Source organism: Capricornis sumatraensis, chromosome 2, assembly GCF_032405125.1.
Source record: "Capricornis sumatraensis isolate serow.1 chromosome 2, serow.2, whole genome shotgun sequence".
Taxonomy (NCBI): Eukaryota; Metazoa; Chordata; class Mammalia; order Artiodactyla; family Bovidae; genus Capricornis; species Capricornis sumatraensis.
This window is the reverse complement of record NC_091070.1, coordinates 1,399,723-1,421,108: the sequence shown is the minus strand read 5'-3', so window position 1 is coordinate 1,421,108 and position 21,386 is coordinate 1,399,723. Positions and strand designations below refer to the sequence as shown.

The 21,386-nt window shown below is 55.4% G+C and overlaps 1 protein-coding gene across 1 annotated transcript in view; it reads left to right on the top strand.

Moving 5' to 3' along the window:
- The window catches only part of TDP1 (tyrosyl-DNA phosphodiesterase 1), a 70,750-nt gene extending 51,535 nt beyond the window's left edge, over nt 1–19,215 (top strand). The window contains exons 14-16 of the mRNA XM_068964971.1: nt 3,113–3,215; nt 14,110–14,221; nt 18,933–19,215. Of these exons, the coding sequence (XP_068821072.1) occupies nt 3,113–3,215; nt 14,110–14,221; nt 18,933–19,006 (289 nt within the window). The 3' untranslated portion in view covers nt 19,007–19,215. The remainder of the gene's footprint in view (nt 1–3,112; nt 3,216–14,109; nt 14,222–18,932) is intronic.
- The last annotated feature ends 2,171 nt before the right edge of the window (nt 19,216–21,386 follow it).

Here is a 21,386-nt window from a genome sequence, read left to right as displayed (position 1 = left end):
GAAGCTAACGCTGCTCTGGCGTTTCAGGAACCAAAGAGCGTGCCGTCAGGAGGCTTGTGGTGCCACTGTGCCTCTGCCAGACCCTGGCAGGCACCCACCCTCACCGTCCACACACACGCAGGCAGGTCAGAGTCTGCACATGTACACCCCGTGTCCTGGCTGTGGCCGTCCGGGGTACCAGTGATGCAAACTGTATTCGGAGAGTAAAGAATTATTAAGGGTGCTATTTCAAGGAATAAAAGTTTTATCACCTAGAAAGTCTGGAAGAGACTTTTTAGTCTCATTATTCAGGATAGACTTTAAGGTTCTAGGTGCTTAGAATTCTCTTAGAAGCCAAATACAGACGAGGACTGGAAGAGACCACCTGAAGAGGTTCCTCATGGTCTCCATTGATGTTTATCTTGGATAAGCCCTCCGATCTTGGGATGTTGAGAAAAATGAGACTAGTGAGGGAAAAGTGGAAATTAGCCTTCCAGAAAGTGCCTTTAACCTACGGTGCTATGCTGACACGTGGAGAGAGTTACCAGGCGGTGATAATCTAGAAGCTGGGAAAAAATTCACAGGAAGACGGCTTCCACCTCACACTGGTTGATTTTGCCATTAAAACCTGTGTCTCTGCCTGGGAGGTCACTTCACATTACTAACAAGCAAGAGAAATAAAAGCATGCTGTCATCTTGGACTTCTAAGAAGCCAATTTTTTTTCCTAGAGTCATAATATCACTGTATTGCCAGCTTCCCGCTTCCTCTCCTTCTTACGTTTTCGTGACACATCACAGATGGTGATGTTCATGACTGGCTCCTGCGCATCAAAGGGACTCCCCTGGTCCGTTCAGGAGGCGGGAGGTCTGCGGATATGCTTCCGTGTTCTGACGCTCTGGCTTTCTTCGGTTAAGAGCTCCCTCAGCTCTGGTCTCTGTAGCACCTGACCGGAACCAGTGCTGTTCACCTTGCTGCTGCCTGTCTCTGCTTGACTTGGATTCCCACAGCAGCAGTTCCAGCCCATGGCTCAGGAGAATAGTCGATGCCTCAGCGAATGACTGTTTTAATATTCTGTTACCCAGTAAGGTCAGGCTTTAAGGGTCTGAGAGGCTGAGGTTTTCTCTCCATTCTAAAAATGAAATAGAATTTGGGTGAACCTAATTGAAAAAATGTTTCCAGCGAGTAATCAACTTTTGGATGAGAGGTTCTGGCCCAGCTTGCTGCAGGAGAGTTTCCAAAGATGCCTCAGAGCCTTTCCATCTCCACTCCTGGTGACTTGCTTGCCTTGACGCCTCCCCTCTGGTCAGGCTCCAGCCTCCTTCCTTCCACCGTGATTCCAGCCATGTCCACAGCTCTTAATCTACATAAAACACGATGCTCTTTTCTTTGGACTGAAAGTAAAATTAGCAGGAAAGGACATAGTTTGTTTTTTAAGTACAATTGAGTCATCATATTATTTTCAGGTATAATACAGTGATTCAGTATTTTTATAGATTATACTCGATCTATAGTTTTTTATAAGATAATGTCTCTAGGACCTTCCTGGTAGTCCAGTGGTTAAGAATCTGCCTTCCAAGGCAGGAGCATGAGTTCATCCCCAGGTCTGGAAAGATTCCACGAGGCTCCTCTGTCCATGGGATTCTCCAGGCAAGAATACTGGAGCGGGTTGCCATTTCCTCCTCCAGGGGATCGTCTCAGACAAGGGGTCAACCTGGAGTCTCCTGCGTTGGCAGGCGGCTTCTTCACGACGCCCAAGCATATATGCTTGCAGCCTGTTTACTCTGGGCACAGCAGCCGGCGCCTCTTCACCCCCTCCGCAGTCTTGCCTCTCCCCGCTCCCTCCCCACCGTGACCTCCGGTTTGTTCTCTGTATCTGTCAGGCTGTTTCTGCTTCGGCATGTTTAGTTGTTTCCTATCTTTACATCAGCCGTAACGTGCAGTGTTTTTCTGCGTCTGATTTCATAAGCCTAATACCCTCTGTGCCCATCCACGTTGGTGCAAATGGCAATGAAATTTCGCTTTTTCGCTACTGAGTAATATTCCATTCTATTTTTACATGACACACCACATCTTTATCAGTTCATCTGCAGTGGGCGCTAGGGTTGCTTCCGTTTCTTGACTATTATAAATAATGCTACTGTGAACATGGGGTGCGTGTATCTTTTCAAATTATTGGTTGTTTTTTTCCTTAGAGTATATACCGCGGGGTGGGATGGCTGGGTCTTATGGCAGTTGTGTTTCTAGTTTTTGAGGAACCTCCGTACTGTGTCCATAGTGACTGCATCAGTTTACATTCCCACCAGCACTGCCCCAGGGTTCCCTTTTCCTCACATCCTCACCAACGGCACTTCGTTATTTGTAGTCTTTTCGACCATAGCCATTGACAGAGCTTCCCAGGTGTAACGGGGGCTTCCCGGGTGGCGCTAGTGGTAAAGAACCCTCCTGCAAATGCAGGAGGCGTAAGGGACCTGGGTTCAGTCCCCGGGTCGGGAAGATCCCCTGGAGGAGGAAGTGGCAGCCCACTCCGTGTTCTTGCCTGGAGAATCCCTTGGACAGAGGAGCCTGGCGGGCTGCAGCCCACGGGATCACACCGAGTCGAACACGACTGAAGTGACTCAGCACCCACGAATTGCCGGGTATGGTTTGCTCGTTGTGGCTCTGATTTCCATATCCTTGACTTAGTTTTTCCTTAAGTGCAGGTTTTATGTACAACAACAGCAGACACCCTGGCTCAGGCTACAGCAGGGTCGTGAACAGGAAGGGTTTTCATAGGAAAAGGAAGGAATCTTTCTAAGGCAGGATAATTATTTTAATAGCCCTCCCTCAAGGGAAAACGCAGATGAGGGTGAAGCTGTCTCGGGCAGTTGGATAAACCTTGAAGAACACAGCAGGATTTACATTCCCGGAAAATCCCATGGACAGAGGAGCATGGTACGCTACAGTCCTTGGGGTCACAAAGAGTCGGACATGACTGAATGACTTCACTTTCACTTTTCCCCAAACGCAGCACCGTGCCGGAAGCTGAACGGATGTGAATGGGGCTCTGGGCGCTGACCGCTGCTCTCGCCGCTGGGGGCATTTGACCCACGCCGAGACGCCTCACTGAGTCCCGCTCTGTTCTTGTCCCCGCAGCGCCAACCTGTCCAAGGCCGCCTGGGGCGCGCTGGAGAAGGGCGGCACCCAGCTGATGATCCGCTCCTACGAGCTCGGCGTCCTCTTTCTGCCCTCAGCGTTTGTAAGTCCACGCGGCTGCCTGACCCGCCGTGAGCGGGAGGGAGGGGGGGGGGCGTGCTCCCATCCTTGGGCTTCCCAGGTGGTGCTGGTGGTGAAGAACCCACCTGCCAACACAGGAGACGTAAGAGATGCCGGTTGGATCCCTGGGTGGGGAAGATTCCCTGGAGGAGGGCACGGCAACCCCCTCCAGTATTCTTGCCTGGAGACTCCCATGGACAGGGGTGCCTGGTGGGCTTATAGTCCATGGGCCGCAAAGAGTCGGACACGACTGAGTGAGTCAGCACGCACGCACGCAGGTTCTCTTCTTCAGAAGGTCACACAGCTGTGAATTGTTTCCCCAGTCACTGTTCTGGGTGCCGTGCGGTCACTGCTCCCAAGGAGTATGTCCAGTAGGTGGTGGAAGATCCTGCTTTGGGCAAAGTTAATAACAGTCTTTAAATAAAGATTGTGAGCCAGAATGTGAAGGTCACTACAGGATCAGCAGGAGGAGTGAGCCAAGTGTGAGGTTTGTTCTGGGGTGGGGTGGCCGGAGACCACCTTCCGGAGCAGGACGTCTTGAGGAGGGGGCAGCGAAAGGTCCCGAGGATTCTCGGCCAGCAGGGAGGAACAGGAAAGGCTGGCTATGGAGGAACTGGCCCGAGCACCAGCCTGGAGGCAGGGAGGCTCGCAGCATCTGCTGAAGACGGGGTCCTGGGGTCACAGAGGACCTGCTGTCGCATTCACTGGGAAGCCCCCAAGAGGGCACCACGTGGGAAGCCGTGTCTTTCTCTCGGTGTCCCTTTTCTTTTCTTGCCACTCACTGTAGCTGAGTTGCTGGTAAGCACACCTGTGATGCTGGCCCTTGGCACTCCGCTTGGTCTGGATCAGGAGACTCAGTCAGGGGAGCACTGTGAGCTGGTCCTGAGACTTCCCTCCGGGCCCCGCAACGTGAGGGCATGGTCTCGAGGCGGGCCGAGAGTGCCTTTTCTCAGTCTTGGGGGGGGTTCTCACAGAACCATCTCACAGGCTGTCCTGGGGCAGCCCTGTCACAGATGGGGTCACAGTCAAGGAGGCGACTTCCCCAGGTCCCCCCCCCAGCGGATCCAGCAGCCCCCACTGCCCCGTCTGCCCGACCCTCCTGTGGTCGCTCAGCTGTGTCGCCGAGAGGTAGTAAATCCTCAGCACAAGGGAACTAGCACTCCTGTGCTGTGATCGTAGTGACTGGAGCTTTGAGCGCAGGCTGGAGTCGCCTTCCAGTGACAGCTTCAGTCGTGGAGTCAATTCCCTGTCCCTCACTGGCTTCTGTTGCCAGCATCTGCAGACTTGCGGTCCTAACTGTTCCGACGCGATCCCTCATCACGAAAACGAAAGCAGGAGAGAAGTACGCTGCGCTTGCAGAGGCTCTCCACCCCTCTAAGCGACTGAGTTTTACCTCCGATGTAGCTTCTGTGTGTGCGTTAGAGAAAGAATGGCCATAATCATTGAGAATCCCCAGAAGGACTCTAGGCTAGACTCTTCTCTCAGATGGTAAAGAACCCGCCTGCCAGTGAGAGATGGCCGGTTCGATCCCTGGGCCGGGAAGATCCCCTGGAGGAGGGCATGGCAACCCGCTCCAGCATTCTTGCCTGGATAGTCCCATGGACAGAGGGGCCTGGTGGGCCACAGTCCATGGGGTTGCAAAGAGCAGGACACGACAGAGCAAGGAACTCGCCACTGTTGGGCATTCTAGGTAGAGTAAGGGTTGAGTCACATATAAAGACCATCAGGCAAGAATATTAAAAGATGGACTCCCCCATCCTACGCTGTGCCCCAGGTTCAAGATCGAGGCCTCCAGCAGGAGCTGCAGAGCTGGCTTACTGGGGAGGCAGCTCTCGAGTGAGCAGGCCCGTGCCATGTTTCCACGTGCAGATCCGTGCTTCAGGGCAGGCCTCCTGCACCCTCTCAGGAGCCCACACACTGCCGCCGTCTCACCATCAGGCTTCTTCCCATCTGGGCAGATCGCTGTGTCCTTCAGCGAGTCATCACTGACTGGGCAGAGTGCTGAGACGAGGCGTGTGTACAGTACATGAGTGTCTGACCTTGCCTCCCAGGGGCCTGACGGTCAAGCTGAGCAAGGACGTCATCGCCGAGAAGCAGATGCCTCGTGTGAGAGACGCCCCGGGCATAAGTTGGCCGCTGAGATGCCTGAAGAGGGCTGAGAGACTTCCCAGGCATAAGCTGGCTGCTGAGACGCATGAGGAGGGTTGAGAGACGCCCCGGGCATAGGCTGGCTGAGAGACGCTTGAGGAGGGCTCTGGGCCGAGTGAGCAGAGCCCAGAGGTCTCAGTGCATTTCCAAGGTCTTTTAGGTGCATTTTTCAGAAACCAGCTTGAGCTGCCTTAGGCCCACAGAAGGGGGCTGTGCTGGGATCACGGGATGGGAAGGACAGCGGAGACGTGGAGGGCCGGGCCGGCCGGCCCCCGACGACGGGCTCTGTGGGCTGCCGCCCCTGCTGCAGCTCCATCGCGGAGCTTCTCGGCCCCATTGCGGGCCATTCTGCGTTTATAGTCACTGCACAAGCTTGGGTCTGCCCTCCACGCCTCTCCTTCCCAGCCCCGGCCCCCAGTAGGGGCCTGCTTGCAGAGAAGGCAGTTTGGTGTGAGCTAGGAAGCCACCCAAGAGGTAGGAGCTGACTGCCAGGGAGTTTCACCCATGAGTGAGGTGATGTGTTTTATCAGCAGGAAGCAGCTGAAGGGTTTTTGCAGCACAGGAGACATCCTTCAGCCGCTCTGTCTCGTCCGCGTCACGTACTGTTCTGCGGAGCTTCTGAGAATGCAGGAGACCTCTGTGTGGCCCTCAGAGAATTAACGTTTATGGATTTGGCTTTGAGGGCAACCCAGAGATCTCTGCCAGGTCATCGGTCACCTTGCGGAGGGTGCAGGAGCCCAGAGCGAGACTTGGCTCATGAAGGAGAGGCCCTCCCACTCACAGTGCGCCCGGCTCGTCCCTGGACTCGGCGCCTGGGGTGGCCTCCCGCACGGTCGGCTCTGCAAGCGCCTCCCGCCGCCTCCGAGGAGGCAGACGAAGCGGGGTCTTCATTCTCGGGAGGCCTGTGCCGCTGTCCCAGCCAGGCAGCCCTGCCTTGGCCTCTTTCTTAACACTCTGGGCTCCCCACTGATGGGGTGGGGCCCACACACAGAGTTGGGGGTCGTCTTTACTCAGCCCACTGATGCAAGCAGGAATCTCGTGGAGACACCCTAGAGACACTGGGGCGATGCTTACCGGTCCCCTGGTCTCCCGCGCCGCCCTTCTCGGGAGCCTTACTCTGTGTGACGGGCGGCCCCGAGGCTCCCCGCCTCCCCCCACCCCCGCCCCTCGTCTGCACCGCAGGTGCTGCACCTCTGCACCCACGGCCTTCGGACCCGGGCTTGTCCTGTGTGCCCTGTGTGGTCATTGTTGACTCAGGCGTCCCCTCAGCTGGGCTGGGAGCTGCTCTCACAGGAGGGCCTGGCGCACGGGGGCCTCTCCCTGCAGTCTTTCCGCTGGAGTCGCTCCCGTGAGGCTCCTGGGGCACCCTCACCCCTTTGTGTGAGAAGGACAGTTAGGCAGAGCAGGGACTGTGTGGGCGACGTGGATTTAATCAAAGCGGTACTGGGTAGGGGTGGTGCTCAGTCGTGTCCGACTCTTTGTGACCCCATGGACTACAGCACACCAGGCTCCCCCATCCTTCACTGTCTCCCAGAGCTTGCTCAGACTTACATCCATCAAGTAGGTGATGCCATCCAACCATCTCATCCTCTGTCGCCCCTTCTCCTCCTGCCTTCAGTCTTTCCCAGCATCAGGGTCTTTTCCAATAAGTCGACTCTTCTCATCAGGCGGCCAAAGTATTGGAGCCTCAGCTTCAGCATCAGTCCTTCCAGTGAATATTCAGGACTGATTCCCTTTAGGATGGACTGGTTGGTTCTCCTTGGAGTCCAAGGGACTCTCAAGAGTGTTCTCCAACACCACACTTCAAAAGCATCAATTCTTCGGCACTCAGCCTTCCTTATGGTCCAGCTCTCGCATCCATGCGTGACCACTGGATAAACATAGCTTCGACTAGACGGACCTTTGTCAGCAAAGTGATGTCTCTGCTTTTTAATAGGCTGTTGAGGTTGGTCATAGTAGATGCTCGAGGACTTGTCAGGAACAGTTTGCAGCGTGGGGCAGCTCACCTGTAGCTGTCTGTTGAAGCTGACGTGTGTGCACACAGCCTCATGCTCACTGTCATGGGGTCTGTTGCCTCACTCACAGTAACAGTCCCTATGTCTTCCTTCAGTGTCTTGAACTTTCTGTGTTGGCCGTTGTCTTGAATGGCTGCTGGGAGTGGCGCAGTCTGCGGCCCGGTGTGATTCCTGTCTTTGGGTTTCTCCCTTCAGTGCTGTCAGGATGAGCCTTTTAATACATTTCGCTACATGTTTGCCAGAGACTTGCATAACACCCAGTTCCCGAGTCACTCTTCTGACCGGACATCATCCAGACCCAGTTTCTGGAGATCAGCCCTCCTTTGTGGCCCTCAAGCAGAACTCCATGTGTGAAACACCCACTCTTCTGAGTCAGCAGCAGTCGGAATCGCCACTTCTGTCCTTCATCGGGGGACCATCCCGACGTCTGCGTTCCTGAACGCGGACTTGAGGCCAGCATTGCATGTGGTCAGGTTTTGTGCTCAGTGTGGGGGCAACCTCAAGTTCGGCAGGTGCCACCTGCGGGAAGCTGGCGGCTCTCCTCTCTGTGGCCGTCTTAGGGGCCGGTCGTTCCGGAAGCGTGTGAGCAGACGCTGCGTGGCTTATGAACTGCCGCAGGTGGAGAGCCGGCACTCCCCAGTCATGATGATGGTGCCATTTGAAAGTTCTGGGATTGATCTGAAAGCCGACAAGTTCCAGGTAGCCAAATACTGATGTGTTCCCATTTTTTCTGGTTTTTTCCCCTCTGGCTGTACCAGGCCTTACCTGCAGTATGCAGGACCTTTAGTCATGGCGTATGGGACTTCGTCCCCTGACCAGGGATCGAAACAGGGCCCCTGCGCTGGGAGTGTGGAGTCTCTAACAGCTGGACCACAGGGAAGTCCATTCTGCTGCTTTTAAATGCGCGACTCAGTAAACACATCGTTTTGAGGTTAACCTAACTTGCCATAGAGCGTGGAGTCAGCAGTTTCCTCTTTGATCGGGAACACTTTCAAGACCTTTAGGGATTAATGTGACCGTGCTCCCCTTGGCTGTTGCTCACAGTAGCTGCTCAGCCAGTGTTTGTTCAGTGAAGACCTGATTCCTTCACAGTCTCGACTTCATCCTTCCACTTTTATCATGTTTTTTGAGTTGTCCCTTTTATCGTGGCAGTCTGAATGCAGGTTGGGAAAGGATTTCCAGACGCAGAGCGTTTCAGAAGGGAGTGAGGTTATTAGGAGCGAAGAGCAGAGATAGAGCGGGCTGCCGCCTCCTGACAGGCCAGGGCGAGTTGGCCTTTTTTGTGGGTTAGTAGCCAACTTCTATGCCTCAAGTCAAAGACAGTTCCTGCCGGCGGATCACCGTTAGGGGGTTGGTTAGGTCCCCGTGCGGTGACTCCCGGGGTGAGCGTTCCCGCCTGATGCAGAGTCAGGAGGCCTGCTGGCGATACCAGAGGAGCTTTCGGCCGTGGTTACACAGGAGCTCAGTCGGCTTCACGGGCTACCTTGGTCCAGTCTCTGCCTTTGTGGCCATGGTGTAAGGCCTTGCACCTGTGGCCTTGGGGCAGGACTCCACACCTTTAATTGAGGCGTATTTAACTTTTAGGCTAGACGGAGTCATCTGGGTTGAGAGAAATCTCAATATAGGAAAGATCACCTCGTGGTCTGGAAGAGCAGCAGCTGTGTTCTAGCTGTCGGGCGTCTGCGAGTGCTTCGGGGAGACACAGTCTTCCCTCTCTGCACCTGTGCACTTCGGTGTGTGCTGAGCACGGACGTAGGCGCTGACGAGGCTGCCCAGCACTCTGTCCAGAACCCCTCCCACCTCTGGGAATAACGCACAGACCATCTCAGAACGGTGGCCCGATGTCCCGAGCATCCCTGCCCTTGTCCCAGGCTGAGGGCCGGCCCAGCCCCTTGCTCAGCCCCAGGCTCACGTGCTCCTGAGACGGCGGGTTCTCTTTCCTGTGATCAGAGGCAAAGGTGCTGCAAACAGATGCCTGCCAGCTTTCAGTCTTCATGGCTTTGCTTTCTCTTTTCTCTGTCTGGTTAAACATTTTTCATTTCTGTTGCCAAGCGTGGCTCTGGCCGGAAGAACTAATAAAATTTACAAGCGCCCCCACCTTAACCATCCCTTCGCTCTCTCTACACCAGCTCTGCCAACCTGCCCGGGGCCCGGCGCACGGCTCAGGCGCTCAGAGTTCCCCGGGAGGCCACGGCTGAGCACCAGGTTTCAGGTGATGTTTCTTTGTAACACCTCGTGTTCTTCTGCTCAACTGACAGGACCACGTCCTGGCCCCGCCGCTCAGCAGTCCACGTCCAGTCCCCACGTCCTGTCCCATCTGCTGGGCACAGCCTCTGCTGCCCCTGCTGGTCCTGGTCTCTGCTGCCCGGGACCCGTCCCATCCACCCCCGCTCAGCTCCCACCTCCTCCTGAAGCGGTTTCTGCCGCCCGTTAGGATCTGTCTCTCTCTCCCTTGAAGGCTTCCGAGGCCCAGGAGACAGCGCTCCGTGTCCTCAGGGGCAGCACTGTGGATGGGAGCAGCGTGCCTCCCACCGCCTCGCCCCTGCCTTCTGCCCCCACCCCCGGGCCCCACCACGCACCAGTGCCTGTCAGCCACCAGTGTGGCAGTGATGGCCGTCTCCTGGCTGTGACCCCCCGGGCCTGCTTGTGCTCAGTTAGAAGGGGCTCAGAGAGACAGCACAGAATTGGAGAGAGTCCAGGGACCAAGAAGGAGCCCTCCCCGAGCGCAGGGTCTGAAGGCTCAGGGACTCGAGGTCTGTAGGAGCCAGAGTGACAGGGGCGTGCAGCCCCGCACGGGCGGTGAGACTCAGCCCGCTCACTTCTCTGGGCTTCCTTCTCCTTACGCTTCAGGGAAAGCGAGAGAGCCGCCTTCCTGTAACTCGCTTCCTTGCCAGTCAGCACATCTGTGAGGAAAGGTGCTCCTTCCAGAAGGTTCATCTGCCACTAGTGTTCACCCAGGAACATTTGATACCTTGCCTAGGGTTTTACTGCTTGAGGATGCTACTCGGTTAGATGCAACTGGAGACATAAATTGCATCTCAAACTGAAATGTGAGCCCGCTTCTTGTTGTCTGTGATTGAGCTAAGCTGCTCAGCCTAATCCGTCACAGTGGGGACCAGCTCTTTCCCTCCCGGAACTGATGGGGGAGCCAGTAACTCCTCAGGCGTGTCCACGGCCACCCTCTCACCTGGTGTTTGATCACTGTATTGTCATAACAGCTGTCTTCAAAGTGACCCATGCCTGGGACGGTGCCGTCCTCTGTTTTGTAAAATGCCAGCTGGTACCACTGTGACATATAAATGTTGATGATTAGACAGCCTCGAGTTATTGGACATCCAGATTGAAGGGGAAAGTGGCACTCTATAAAAATATGATGCCCTAGAATTGGGGTCAGAAATGGCAGTCTAGGGAAGAGCACATTGCTTCCTGTCAGGCATGGACAGCTCAGTGCTCCTGGCGTGTGAATCGGCTGCCACAGAATGGCACAGGGGGGCTTGCGATCTGGGTCTGAGCCATAAAGCCATAAAGATTCATCATCCCTCACCGTGCGCATTTGAGAAGGAATGCAGTCAGCCAGGAGCTAAAGAAGAGGAAAGTCGTTTTTTGTCTGAAACTCCATAAAGGTTTTGACAATCATTGAATAGGCATCACTTCCCAACCTCTGGCCTCTTTTTTTTTTTAAGATGTCAAGGGCCAGGGTTTCCAGAATGTGGCTCGTCCTGTCTTGTTCAGTTGCTCAGTCGTGTCTGACTCTCTGTGACCCCATGGACTGTAGCCCGCCGGCCCCTCTGTCCGTGGGATTTCCCAGGCAGAGGTGCTGGAGTGGGCTGCCGTGTCCGCCTTCACGGTGGAACTTCCTTGCTCAGAAAGCCTCTTGCAGCGCCTCACTGCACACCACACTAAAGGCCGCTCTCTCACCAGGGTCCTGCGATGCCCCGGGCTGTAAGTGAAGGATAACCAGCTGAAACTTGCTTCAGGCGGGGCTGAATCCAGAGGTCTGCGCGGTGTCATCGGGGTGCCTTCCTTCTAAGGCCCGGTTCCTTTGAAGGACGTGGAGCTCGGTCTGCAGCTTGGGGCTCACGTGAACCTTGCCGAACTGTTACAAGTTGTTACCTTCCATGGCCCCGAGGGCGGGCTCTTGTCTAACACTCAGAAATGAGCTGTCTGAGGAGACATGTGCTGACCGAGCAAGAGACCTTATTGGGAAGGGGCGCGCAGGTGCAGAGCAGGCAGGAGGGGGAGCCCAGGGCACCGCTCTGCCACATGGCTCGCCGTCCCGGCCTTCGTGGGGACTGGGTTAGGTTGCGTCTGGCCAGTCCGAGATGGGTTCCAGCACAGAGGATTCTGGGAGGTTGCTAGGCGCTTGGGCTGGAGTCTCCTCTCCCCTTTTGGCCTTTCCCAAACGCTTCCAGTTCGGGTAGCTTGTCAGTTCTGCGTTCCTTGCCAGGACCCCTTGTAATAAGGTGACTCGTGCGAGGCATGGCCATCGTTCGCGAACAGGCTGGGCAGTTTCAGTCTGTGGCTCCTGTAGCGAGACGAGCTCCCCAGAGAAGGGCGGTCCCTTCCCCACATCCCTGGCTCAGGCCACGTGGCCAGGAGCCGGCCCGATTCAGCAGGGAGAGGCCGCAGGTGTCCACGCCGCTCCCCTTCACCGCCCCCTTGCAGCCTGCCGCCGCGTCCCCTCCCCAGCGCTCCCCCGGCTCGCCTCCTCACCGTCCCCCTGCAGGGCCTGCCCTCAGGCTGGCCTCCCCCATGCTGCTCCCTGCCAGCTCTCCGTCCATCAGAATTACATCACCTTCTCAAGGTCCAGCAAAACTATTTCCTGCGGAGCCTTTTCTTAAGTGGCCACCGTTACGAGGTCCTTTCTTCCCTTTCTGTGCAGACTCTGCCTGCCTCACGCGTTCCCTTTCGCAGCTTTGCTCACCCGCGTCTGGGGCAGGCGTCCCCCCCCGCCCACAGTGCTTCCATGCACGCTGCTGCATTTGCTTCCATGCAGATGCCCAGAAAGTGAGCGGGGAAGGTCCTTTAACCCCATTTTTGCAACTCAGCATTTCCTGACCACCACCTGTGCATCGAGGCTTGCGCTGGGTGCTGAAGTGAGATGTATCAATGCAATAACATCCGGAAGATTGGGGCGTCCCAGGAGTTGCAAGTGGTAAAGAATCGGCCTGTCAGTGCAGGAGATGCAGATTCGATCCCTGGTGGGGAAGATCCCCTGGAGGAGAACATGGAAACACACTTCAGTAGTCTTGCCTGGGAAATCCCATGGACCGAGGAGTGTGGCAGAGTCAGACATGACTGAGTTTCCATTTTACAAGTGAGGAAGCTGAGGCCTAGTGAATGCATGGCCCGGTATCCCCCGTGGCCACCTTGCTTAGTTCCTCCCGCACACAACTTCTCGGCGTCTCTGGGCCACTAGGGACCCTGTGCCCCCCGCCTGGACCCACCCTCACCTGACCAAATACAAGTCACCTTTCAAAGTGTGATTGAAATGTTACCTTAGGGGGCTTCTGCTGAGCACCCGTCCCCGACAAGAACCAGGCCTCCTGCTGTTCAGGGCTCGTCTGCTGTTGCTCACAGCCCCGTCACAAACTGTAGTTGGTTACTTTACTTCCATAAATGTGCGTGCGTGACGTCTCCCCACGAGACTGTACATCCCGAGAGAACAGGGATTGTGGCAGTTGTGGCGACTCCTGTACATTGAGTACAGGCCGGCACAGAAGAGACACCCAAGGAGTCGTGAGTGGGGTGAATGAGCACAGCCTGAGCCTCTCACACACCCTTAGCACCCGCACAGACGCAGCCCAGGCTGCCCAAAGGCCAGGTCCACACCGCGCTGCCGCTCACCGTGCCTCCCCTGTGCCCCGGAAGGAGCAGCCTCTTCTACCCAAGTCTAAGCTGTGCTCACCAAGATAGGAACTGTAGGGTTAGCACTTTGTATGGGTTCTGGAGACAGAGCCCCGTTTGATCTGGGCGTCTAGGATGAGGAGGAGTGATATGAGTGTGAGCGGGTGGCCAGAGGAATGAGGCAGAAACGGGGGTCATCCAGGAAGGGGCCGGGGGATGGTCAGTGGTGTGGGGAGCGCCCGGCTTACCTCCAGGGCGCCCACGTGGCGGGCAGGCCCCGTGTGAGGAGGCAGGAGCGGTGTGAACACCGGCCGGGTTCGGCACCTGGCCTTGCATCCCGATGAGAGTCCGAAGTTAGTTCGAGCCTCTTCTGGAGTTCTCAGACTCAGCCTTCATTTGGTGGGTCTTGTTGAGTTCTCACTGTTACATTCCTATCCTGTTTTCTTGGACACTCTCATTACACATGAAAGCAACTTTCATACTTCACCAGAGTGAGCAGCCCATTACTGTAGCAATCCTGAAAGTATTCCAAGTATTTGATAGTGTCTTCTGCATACTCCCTGCCGCTGCACACAGAGATCGATAGAAATGGGCTGTGACAGCCAAAAGTTTCACATATCTTTATACACGTTATTAAACTTTGGCAAGCTTTGCTATAATTTATTTTCTGAAACTTGGACATCTCATTTTTAGGAAAGAGTAATTTGCAGTGTCGTAAATATATTTGACCTAACTGATATCAGAAAAAGCTCAAAACAGTCACAAAAATAGCTCTGAATTCTGTTGTGAGCATCATAAAAATATAGTTGCATCGTGGGACCTTCTTGCAGAAAATGAGATGCAATTATAGATTCTGTGTGTCTGCAGGGCCTGGACAGTTTCCAAGTGAAACAGAAATTCTTCTCCGGGAGCAGCCAGGAGCCCACAGCCTCCTTCCCTGTGCCGTACGACCTGCCTCCAGAACTGTACGGAGACAGAGGTGAGACCCCGGGGACAGAGACGCTCGGGTGTGAGTGCCAGCGCAGAGACGATGGCGCTTGGGGAGACCCGTGGGTGGGCTCTTGGCTGGAGCCTGGCCGGTGGGCTGCTCTGGGAGCACAGGTTTGCAGCCCCGGAGACACGGCTCTCAAGCTGCTGGGTCTCAGAACCCCCTGTGCCCTTACTAATCAAGGACCACAGACAGCTTTCCTTTACATGGGTTTCTATAGCTGTTGACATTTGTCATAAAGAAATTAAAGCCAATAAATTTTAAAGTACTTATTGACTTATTTTAAAATAATAATAAGCTCATTGATATATTTAAAAATATCTGAAGTGGGTATTCGCCAGCTCAGGTTGGTCTGGAAGGCAGCCTTGTCCCCCGCTTTGTAGGCGCGCCTGCTGTCTGGGCCGACGGCTGGGCTCTCAACGCTGCTCCGCGCTGCCACCCGCATCAGGCGGCCTCTGTACACCCAGGCGGCAGTGACGACTTAATGTTAGGATGGCCGTTGTTTTGACTTTACAGGTGTACCCCCACCCCCGTGAAGGGTAGGTCCTCAAGTCACCCTCTGAAAACTGCTGCGCTAGGCAAGGACTTTAAGGTCAGAGACCAGGCGTATTTCGCAGAGGCAGCCGGAGGCATCTTGGCGTGGGTTCCCAGTGCTCTGGAGGGAGGCTGGCCGGGGTGGGCGGCCCCACCTCCGCGCCTGCTCTGATGTGGCCCCTCCACTCCAGAGCGCTTCTCTCAGCCCCGGGAAGTCTGGCTTTGAGGCGAGTTCACGCTTCACCAGGCTCAGGCAGGGGGAGATGTGATACAATCAGGACAGGGCAGATCCTGCCTTATTTTCCCCTGTAGGGTAGACGTCTACTGGGGTAGCCAAGTATAGTCCATGGTTTTTGAGCAAATGCTAAATGTGAACAGGGCAAGTTTGAGTTTTAATTGGAAAGTGTTAATGACATCATCCCATTAATATGGCAAAACCTCGGATTCCCTAATGGGGTTGGCCTTGCCTGGCGGGTCCCTTCCTTCCCTGATTGAGGCTGGTTGGGGTCTAGCCGCTTCCCACCCTCACTCATTCCTGGCTTTCGTGGTGAGCCAAGTCTGCCCTTCTGATGGCTCCTTTCTCAGGTTATCTGGGCTCATCTGACAAAGCCCCTCCTGCCTCACACAGCTGGCTTCCTCTCTCTCGTCACATGGACAGCTTCCAAAGGCCTTCTTGTTCCCTTCCTTCCAAGCCATGTGTATTTCTCTGAGTCCTCTAAGTATGTTGTTGTAAATGCACCATATTTGTTTTTCACTAGCAAGAGGTTCTGTCAGAATGTCCAGGAGTCCGTGACGACTCCTCCCACCTCCAGCTCAAGGTGGAGAGCACTGCTGTAGGCCCTGGCACTTACGCACCAGCCTGGCAGCTTCCCGCATGACCTTGGGTGGTGGTGTGCCTTCTCTAGGCCTTAGTGTCTCCATTTGCAAAATGAGAGTGCACAGCTCACTGCTGAAAAGTGACTGAGATGAGGTCTTGAAAGCATCTAACCCAGTGTCCAGCTCAGAAGTAGCATCCGGTTGCTGTTAGCCACTGTTTCTGGTGCTTAAAATGTCCGATGCAGCTATAACAGGGAGTGGACGGTCGTTCTCTCCCCGACCTTGATGAACTGACAGCCTGCGACTCGTGCAGGACAGTCTCTGACCCAGGGCGTGACTGATGCCCTCGTTCCCCTTCTGGCTTCGGGCTGTGCCTTTGTCCCTTTTCCTCTCTTGTTTTTCCGTTCTGTTCCCTCCTTCCTGCCCCCCAGCCCCCCAGCTCTCCTGGATAAACGTGCTGGTGGTGGGGAAGGCCCAGTGTGATGGTGGCCTTAGGCTGAGCCTCCTGGGCTGAGTGTGTGCTGAGCTGTGGGCCTTGGGCCCTGTCTTGACAAAGGGGCGCATTGCCAGGCCCGGCCCTGACCTGAGACGAGCTCTCCAGCGGTGGGTCCCAGAAATACATGCCAGCAGTTCCCAGTCACCCGGACAGGGAAGCGCGGTGCAGACACAGTGAGGGTCGGCTTCCCAGCGGCAGGGCGTTCCCCAGTCTGCCTCCCCTCTGGACTGTAACTGGAGAGGCCCTCGGCTTTGTCTAGCAGGGTGGTGGTGGTTAGTCGCTCAGCCGTGTCAGACTCTCTTGTGACCCCGTGGACTGTAGCCCACCAGGCTCCTCTGTCCATGGGACTTCCCAGGCAAGAACACTGGGGTGGGTTGCCATTCCCTTCTCCAGGGGGTCTTCCTGACCCTGGGATTGAACCCGGATCTCCTTTAGTGGCAGATCGGTTCCCCCTTGGCCAACTGGGAAGCCCATCTGGCAGAGCCCAGCACCGAACCGGCACTAACACGCACTTCACGCGCACACACGACTGTCGCGAGGCACACGGGGCAGCCGAGGAGGCTCACCTGAGACAGGCCTTCGTCCCAGCCAGTGAGTGGCAACGCTGGCTTCACAACCCCCCACCGCCTCCCTGTTGGCATATTTTTGTGGAGGGCTTTCCAGCCAGCATGGAAAAGGATCTGCCCAAGAAATACAGACATTTGGTTGTTTATAGAACAGAGCATGGCATTTGCCAGGCGGGCTGTTTCCAGGTCCTCTCTTGGACGTCACTGGCTCATCTTGAAGGAAAGGAATACAGTCACCGTTGATGTCTGCAGGGGGTGGCTCCAGGACCCCCCTGAATACAAAATCCTCAGATGCTCACGTCCCATGACAAGCGCTCTCTGTCCCCGATCCCACAGCCCCAGATTCGACCAACTCCTGATCGTGTAGTGCATGTTTACTGAAAAAGAAAATCGGCACGAACGTGGACTCGCAGACTTCAGACCCAGGCTGTTGGAGGGTGCGCTGTAGATGCAGCAGTGGTCTTTTAAGTTACTAGGAAATGTCTGTGTCACAGGTCCTGCACCAGTGAGACTCTCGTGACTAGCTGTTCAAACAGCAAGGGTCAGAGTGTGTCCTGCCCGGGGATGAAGTACAGCTGCCGTTACCCCCCAGAGCAGTTTGCAGGGAAAGAGGAGAGAGAAGTGCAGGGACGCGCAGACGCAGAAGGTGGTGTTTCTCGGGCAAGAGAGTGGCCAGTGAGGAGCCAAAGTCAGGTCTCCAGCCCCGCCAGCCCCCTGCCTCCCGGGCAGATTCACAGAAAGTGTGGTTTCCTGCTTTCGAGCCATCCGGAGGCCGAAGGCTAGAGAGCAGGGTTCTGATACCGTGTTTCCACCTTGGGCGTTCTGTGGCTGCTCCTGCTGCTGGGAGCTGCTGTTTACACAGTCACTCTATGATTATTCAACACAAACAGCGAGGCCGGGCAGCGTGAGCGGCAGATACCATTGTTAGGCAGGCCAGCCTCCTGGCTGCCATCTGCCTCTGCTCAGGAAGAGGCCCACCTTCCGCCGGGGCATCTGGCTGCTCCATCCCAGCCGACCTGCCGAGTGAGCACTCTGCCCTTCAGACTTGTTCCGTCACTCAGAACAGTAGTGTTTCTCAGAACAGTGGTGGGGGCGGGGGGGTTATTTTTAATCCTTGCAATGTATTTACACCCTACCCAAGGCAACCTGCTCCAGTATTCTTGCCTGGAGATTCCATGGACAGAGGAGCCTGGTGGGCTATAGTGCATGGGGTCTCAAAGAGTCAGACATGACTGAGCAACTTACACTTGACATTATTTGGGCGCTTTTGGAAGAAAAGTTCACATTTATTGAGTGCCTGCAATATGCTGGGAACGAGCTCCCCAGTCAGTCTCGCTTTCATCCTTCACAGTAATCCTGGGAGGTTGCGAGTGTAATTAGCTCCCATCTCACAGACAGGGAACCCGAGACAAGATCCACAAGCCTTCCCCAGGCCGCAGACAAAGACGGAGGCAGCATTTGGACCTGGGTCTTCTTTCTGCAGTGTCCGTGCCAGTCCAGGGCCTGTCGCTTTCCTTGATGTGGGTCTGCAGTCATTGCACAGAGGTCTTCATGGCTCACCGATCACTGGCCTTAAGTTACAGAACAAAACCGTCTCAGGGATATGACTCTGGGCCCCGTGGTTCTGTGTGACCGTGACCAGCTGAGAGCAGAGAAGTGGCCTTACTGTCCCCGTGGTCACTGCTGGTTTCTCCCAAAAGAAGAAAACGAGAGCTGCCCTCCTTTTTAGGTTCTCTCTGCAGATGGAACAGGCATCTGGCACAGCTCATCCGTTTATCTCATTTAATGGGCTTCCCTGGTGGCTCAGTGGTAAAGAATCGCCTGCAATGCAGGAACGTGGGTTTGTTTCCTCTCTTGGGAAGATCCCCTGGAGAAGGAAATGGCAACCCACTCCAGGATTCTTGCCTGGGAAATCCCATGGACAGAGGCGCCTGGTGGGCTGCAGTCCCTGGGGCTGCGAAAGAGCAGGACACAACTGAGCGACTCAACAGCAGCAGCATCTCCTTTAACCTCCTGCCAGCTCCACGTCTTAGGTGCAGATGAGGAAACTGGGGTCCAGAGGCGAAGGGACTTGTGAACCTTAGTGGCAAGCCAGCATTTACGCCGGGGTTCACGCTCCCGTGTCTTAACATGAATCCTGTGCAAGCTCCTACCCAAAAGGGCTCAGTTCAGAAAAGGGCTCTCGTGATATGTCGACTCCAGCCCGTGAGTGACTTGATCCTATCAGGCGAGGGGATTTTCTGTAATCATTCAGATAAGTGTTATACTCATGTAATCTTTTTTCCCCCAGATCGACCATGGATTTGGAACATCCCTTATGTCAAAGCACCTGATACACATGGGAACATGTGGGTTCCCTCCTGAGAGCAGGAATGCTCTGTGAAGTTGACATGTAAGGCCTGAGCCCCGAACGCTGGATGTCCTTGTTTGTAATGTGTGTTCACTTCCCTTAATGTTTTATCTGCCCCCCAACAAAACTCTGCAAAGGTCAGTCTTTCAGACATGAACGTTGGTTATCCTTTCAGTGGTCACTGTTGACATTCTCACTTGAAAAAAAATTGTATATTTTCTTAACTCCCTTTCCTATCCCTTGGAATAAAAGCTATCAAACTTCCCCATATTAAAAGAATCTGAATAGATGGATGCGAGACGACCTTCCTGGTGATGCGGGCACTCGTGGTGTCAGCGCTTCTGAACGGAAGGTTGCCGTTGTGAGCTGTGCTCCGTTGGGAAGGGTGTCCCTGCTTCAGCTGAGACTTTCCAGAGCAGGAGTGCGACCCGTCACCCCTGCCTCAGCTTTCTGGGTGTGTGGCGCAGTTGCTGGAAGCGCCTGCTGCACGTCACTGAGGCCCACGAGGCTCCCCAGACGCCACGCGCCAACTGACAGTCGTCGTCCGGCAGCTTCCCGTGACGCTTCATCCTCCCCACTCAGACCAGCCCCCGCCTGCCCCGTCCTCAGCCGTCCCCACAGACGCGCAGAAAAGACAGCTCACAGGCGCCTAGCAAAGCACACAAGTATTCCACTCGAGGGGCCCCTGCAGGTGAGCTGACAGGGAGGGCGGAGGCCCAGAAAGGGTCAGGACGCCCGCGGGGCTCCAGCCACCCCGGTCAGCGCAGCGGGCGTCGCCGTGCTTCTTGTCCAAGCGCCCCTCACGGGTGGGAACCACCCTCTCCTCCGACGACCCAGAGCCTCCTGGATTCCTCTGGGTGGGTCTCCTTTCCAGTGGTCCTCAGCCTCTTCATCCTGTCACTTAGAATGCAGTTGATTGTTAATTCGGAATCTTTTTTTTAAGATGCTCGTTTTTCAGAGTGTTCCTCAGAGGCCGACAGCGTTCACATCAGAAGTGGGGTGGGGGTAGGTACGGTGGCAGGAGGCGGCCGGGCGGGCAGGGATGGGGTCTCCCGCCTCCTCCTGCCTGGCAGAGGAGGCCTCCTTCACTCTCTCATGTTTCGGGTTCTGTAAAGGGCGTCATCTGGGTGGTTTTGTTTTGTTTTGCATTCTGCTTAAAAACATAAAGTTGAAAAGCCACTGAATTCATTTAACCAGTTCCTTCCACTGGTAAGAAAAGTAAGGCTTAAGCCTTCTTGGAACCTGCCTTCTGCTTTAACACTGAAACCCTTATCAGATTTGAACCCAGCAGCAGCCCTGGGCTCACAGTAAAGGCGGATGCGACGATGAGACCAGCCCAGAATGGGAACCCAGCCGTCTGAGTGGGCATCCAGAGGACTGTGGTTGACCACCCGGGATGCCCACTAGCACGGTCCACCCCGGGTGGGGGTGGGCTCAGTGCAAGGCTCCAGGCAGCACTGGACAAGCCACCCAGCCAGACAGCGTCACAGCTGCAGGCCAGTCATCCCAGAGCAAAGGAGACCCGTCTTTCCCAGTGGTGCCCGCCAAAGCCCCTTGCGGCCTCTGATTGGCCAGGCCGAGTCACGTGTTCATTAGACGCCCAGCCCCAGCTCTCTGCTCCCTCCGCCCTGTGAGACCTTAGGCGAGTAACATGATGCCTCTGAGTCTTCACTTTCTCGCCTCTTAAGTGGGGCTCATAGCTATCCTTCCTGCCTGGTGTGATTGCTCTAAGAATCACAGGAAATGGTGTTCTGGAGTGCGGGCAGGAACTCTTTATTAGTGTAAATCGGGATGATTCTTGATGAGTACCACGCTGGCAGTCTCTCCCTGGGGCATTTAGAGAATGGAAACTCGAGGGTCAAAACCCATGCCTCCTGAAAAATTAGCTACTTCCTGCAAATACCGCTCCCTCCCACACTACCACAGGTGGGTTTCTCTGAAAGATGGGGGAGATTGAAGAGTCCTGGCTGCAGCCAGGTGGCGACGAGGCCTCTGGATTCCAAGTGAAGGAGGCTCTGTTACAGAGGAAACTGTCCCGGGACCGCTTTGTCCCAGAGCCCAGGCTCTCAGCTCTGAACAGAGTTAACAGCTCTTCAGATCGCATACTTCCTGCCCTGAAAGCACGATCCACGTTGCCTGCTGCTTCCGGAAAGAGGGGGTCCTCATGGAGGCCGCTGGGACTGAGGTTGGGGTCAGGGAGTCCACGTTCAAGTGACCCCACGGGTGAGTTGACGCTTGAGCCCTGGGAGGAAGTCCGTTTCACAAACGAAGAAACTGAGGCTCAGATCTGTGAACTGCCTGAAGCCGCCTTCTTGAAGACGGAGAGCCTCTCACTTCCTGAACGCCTCATACCGTAACAGATCCAAGAAGTGGGCACCTTTGTGCTTCCCTTGG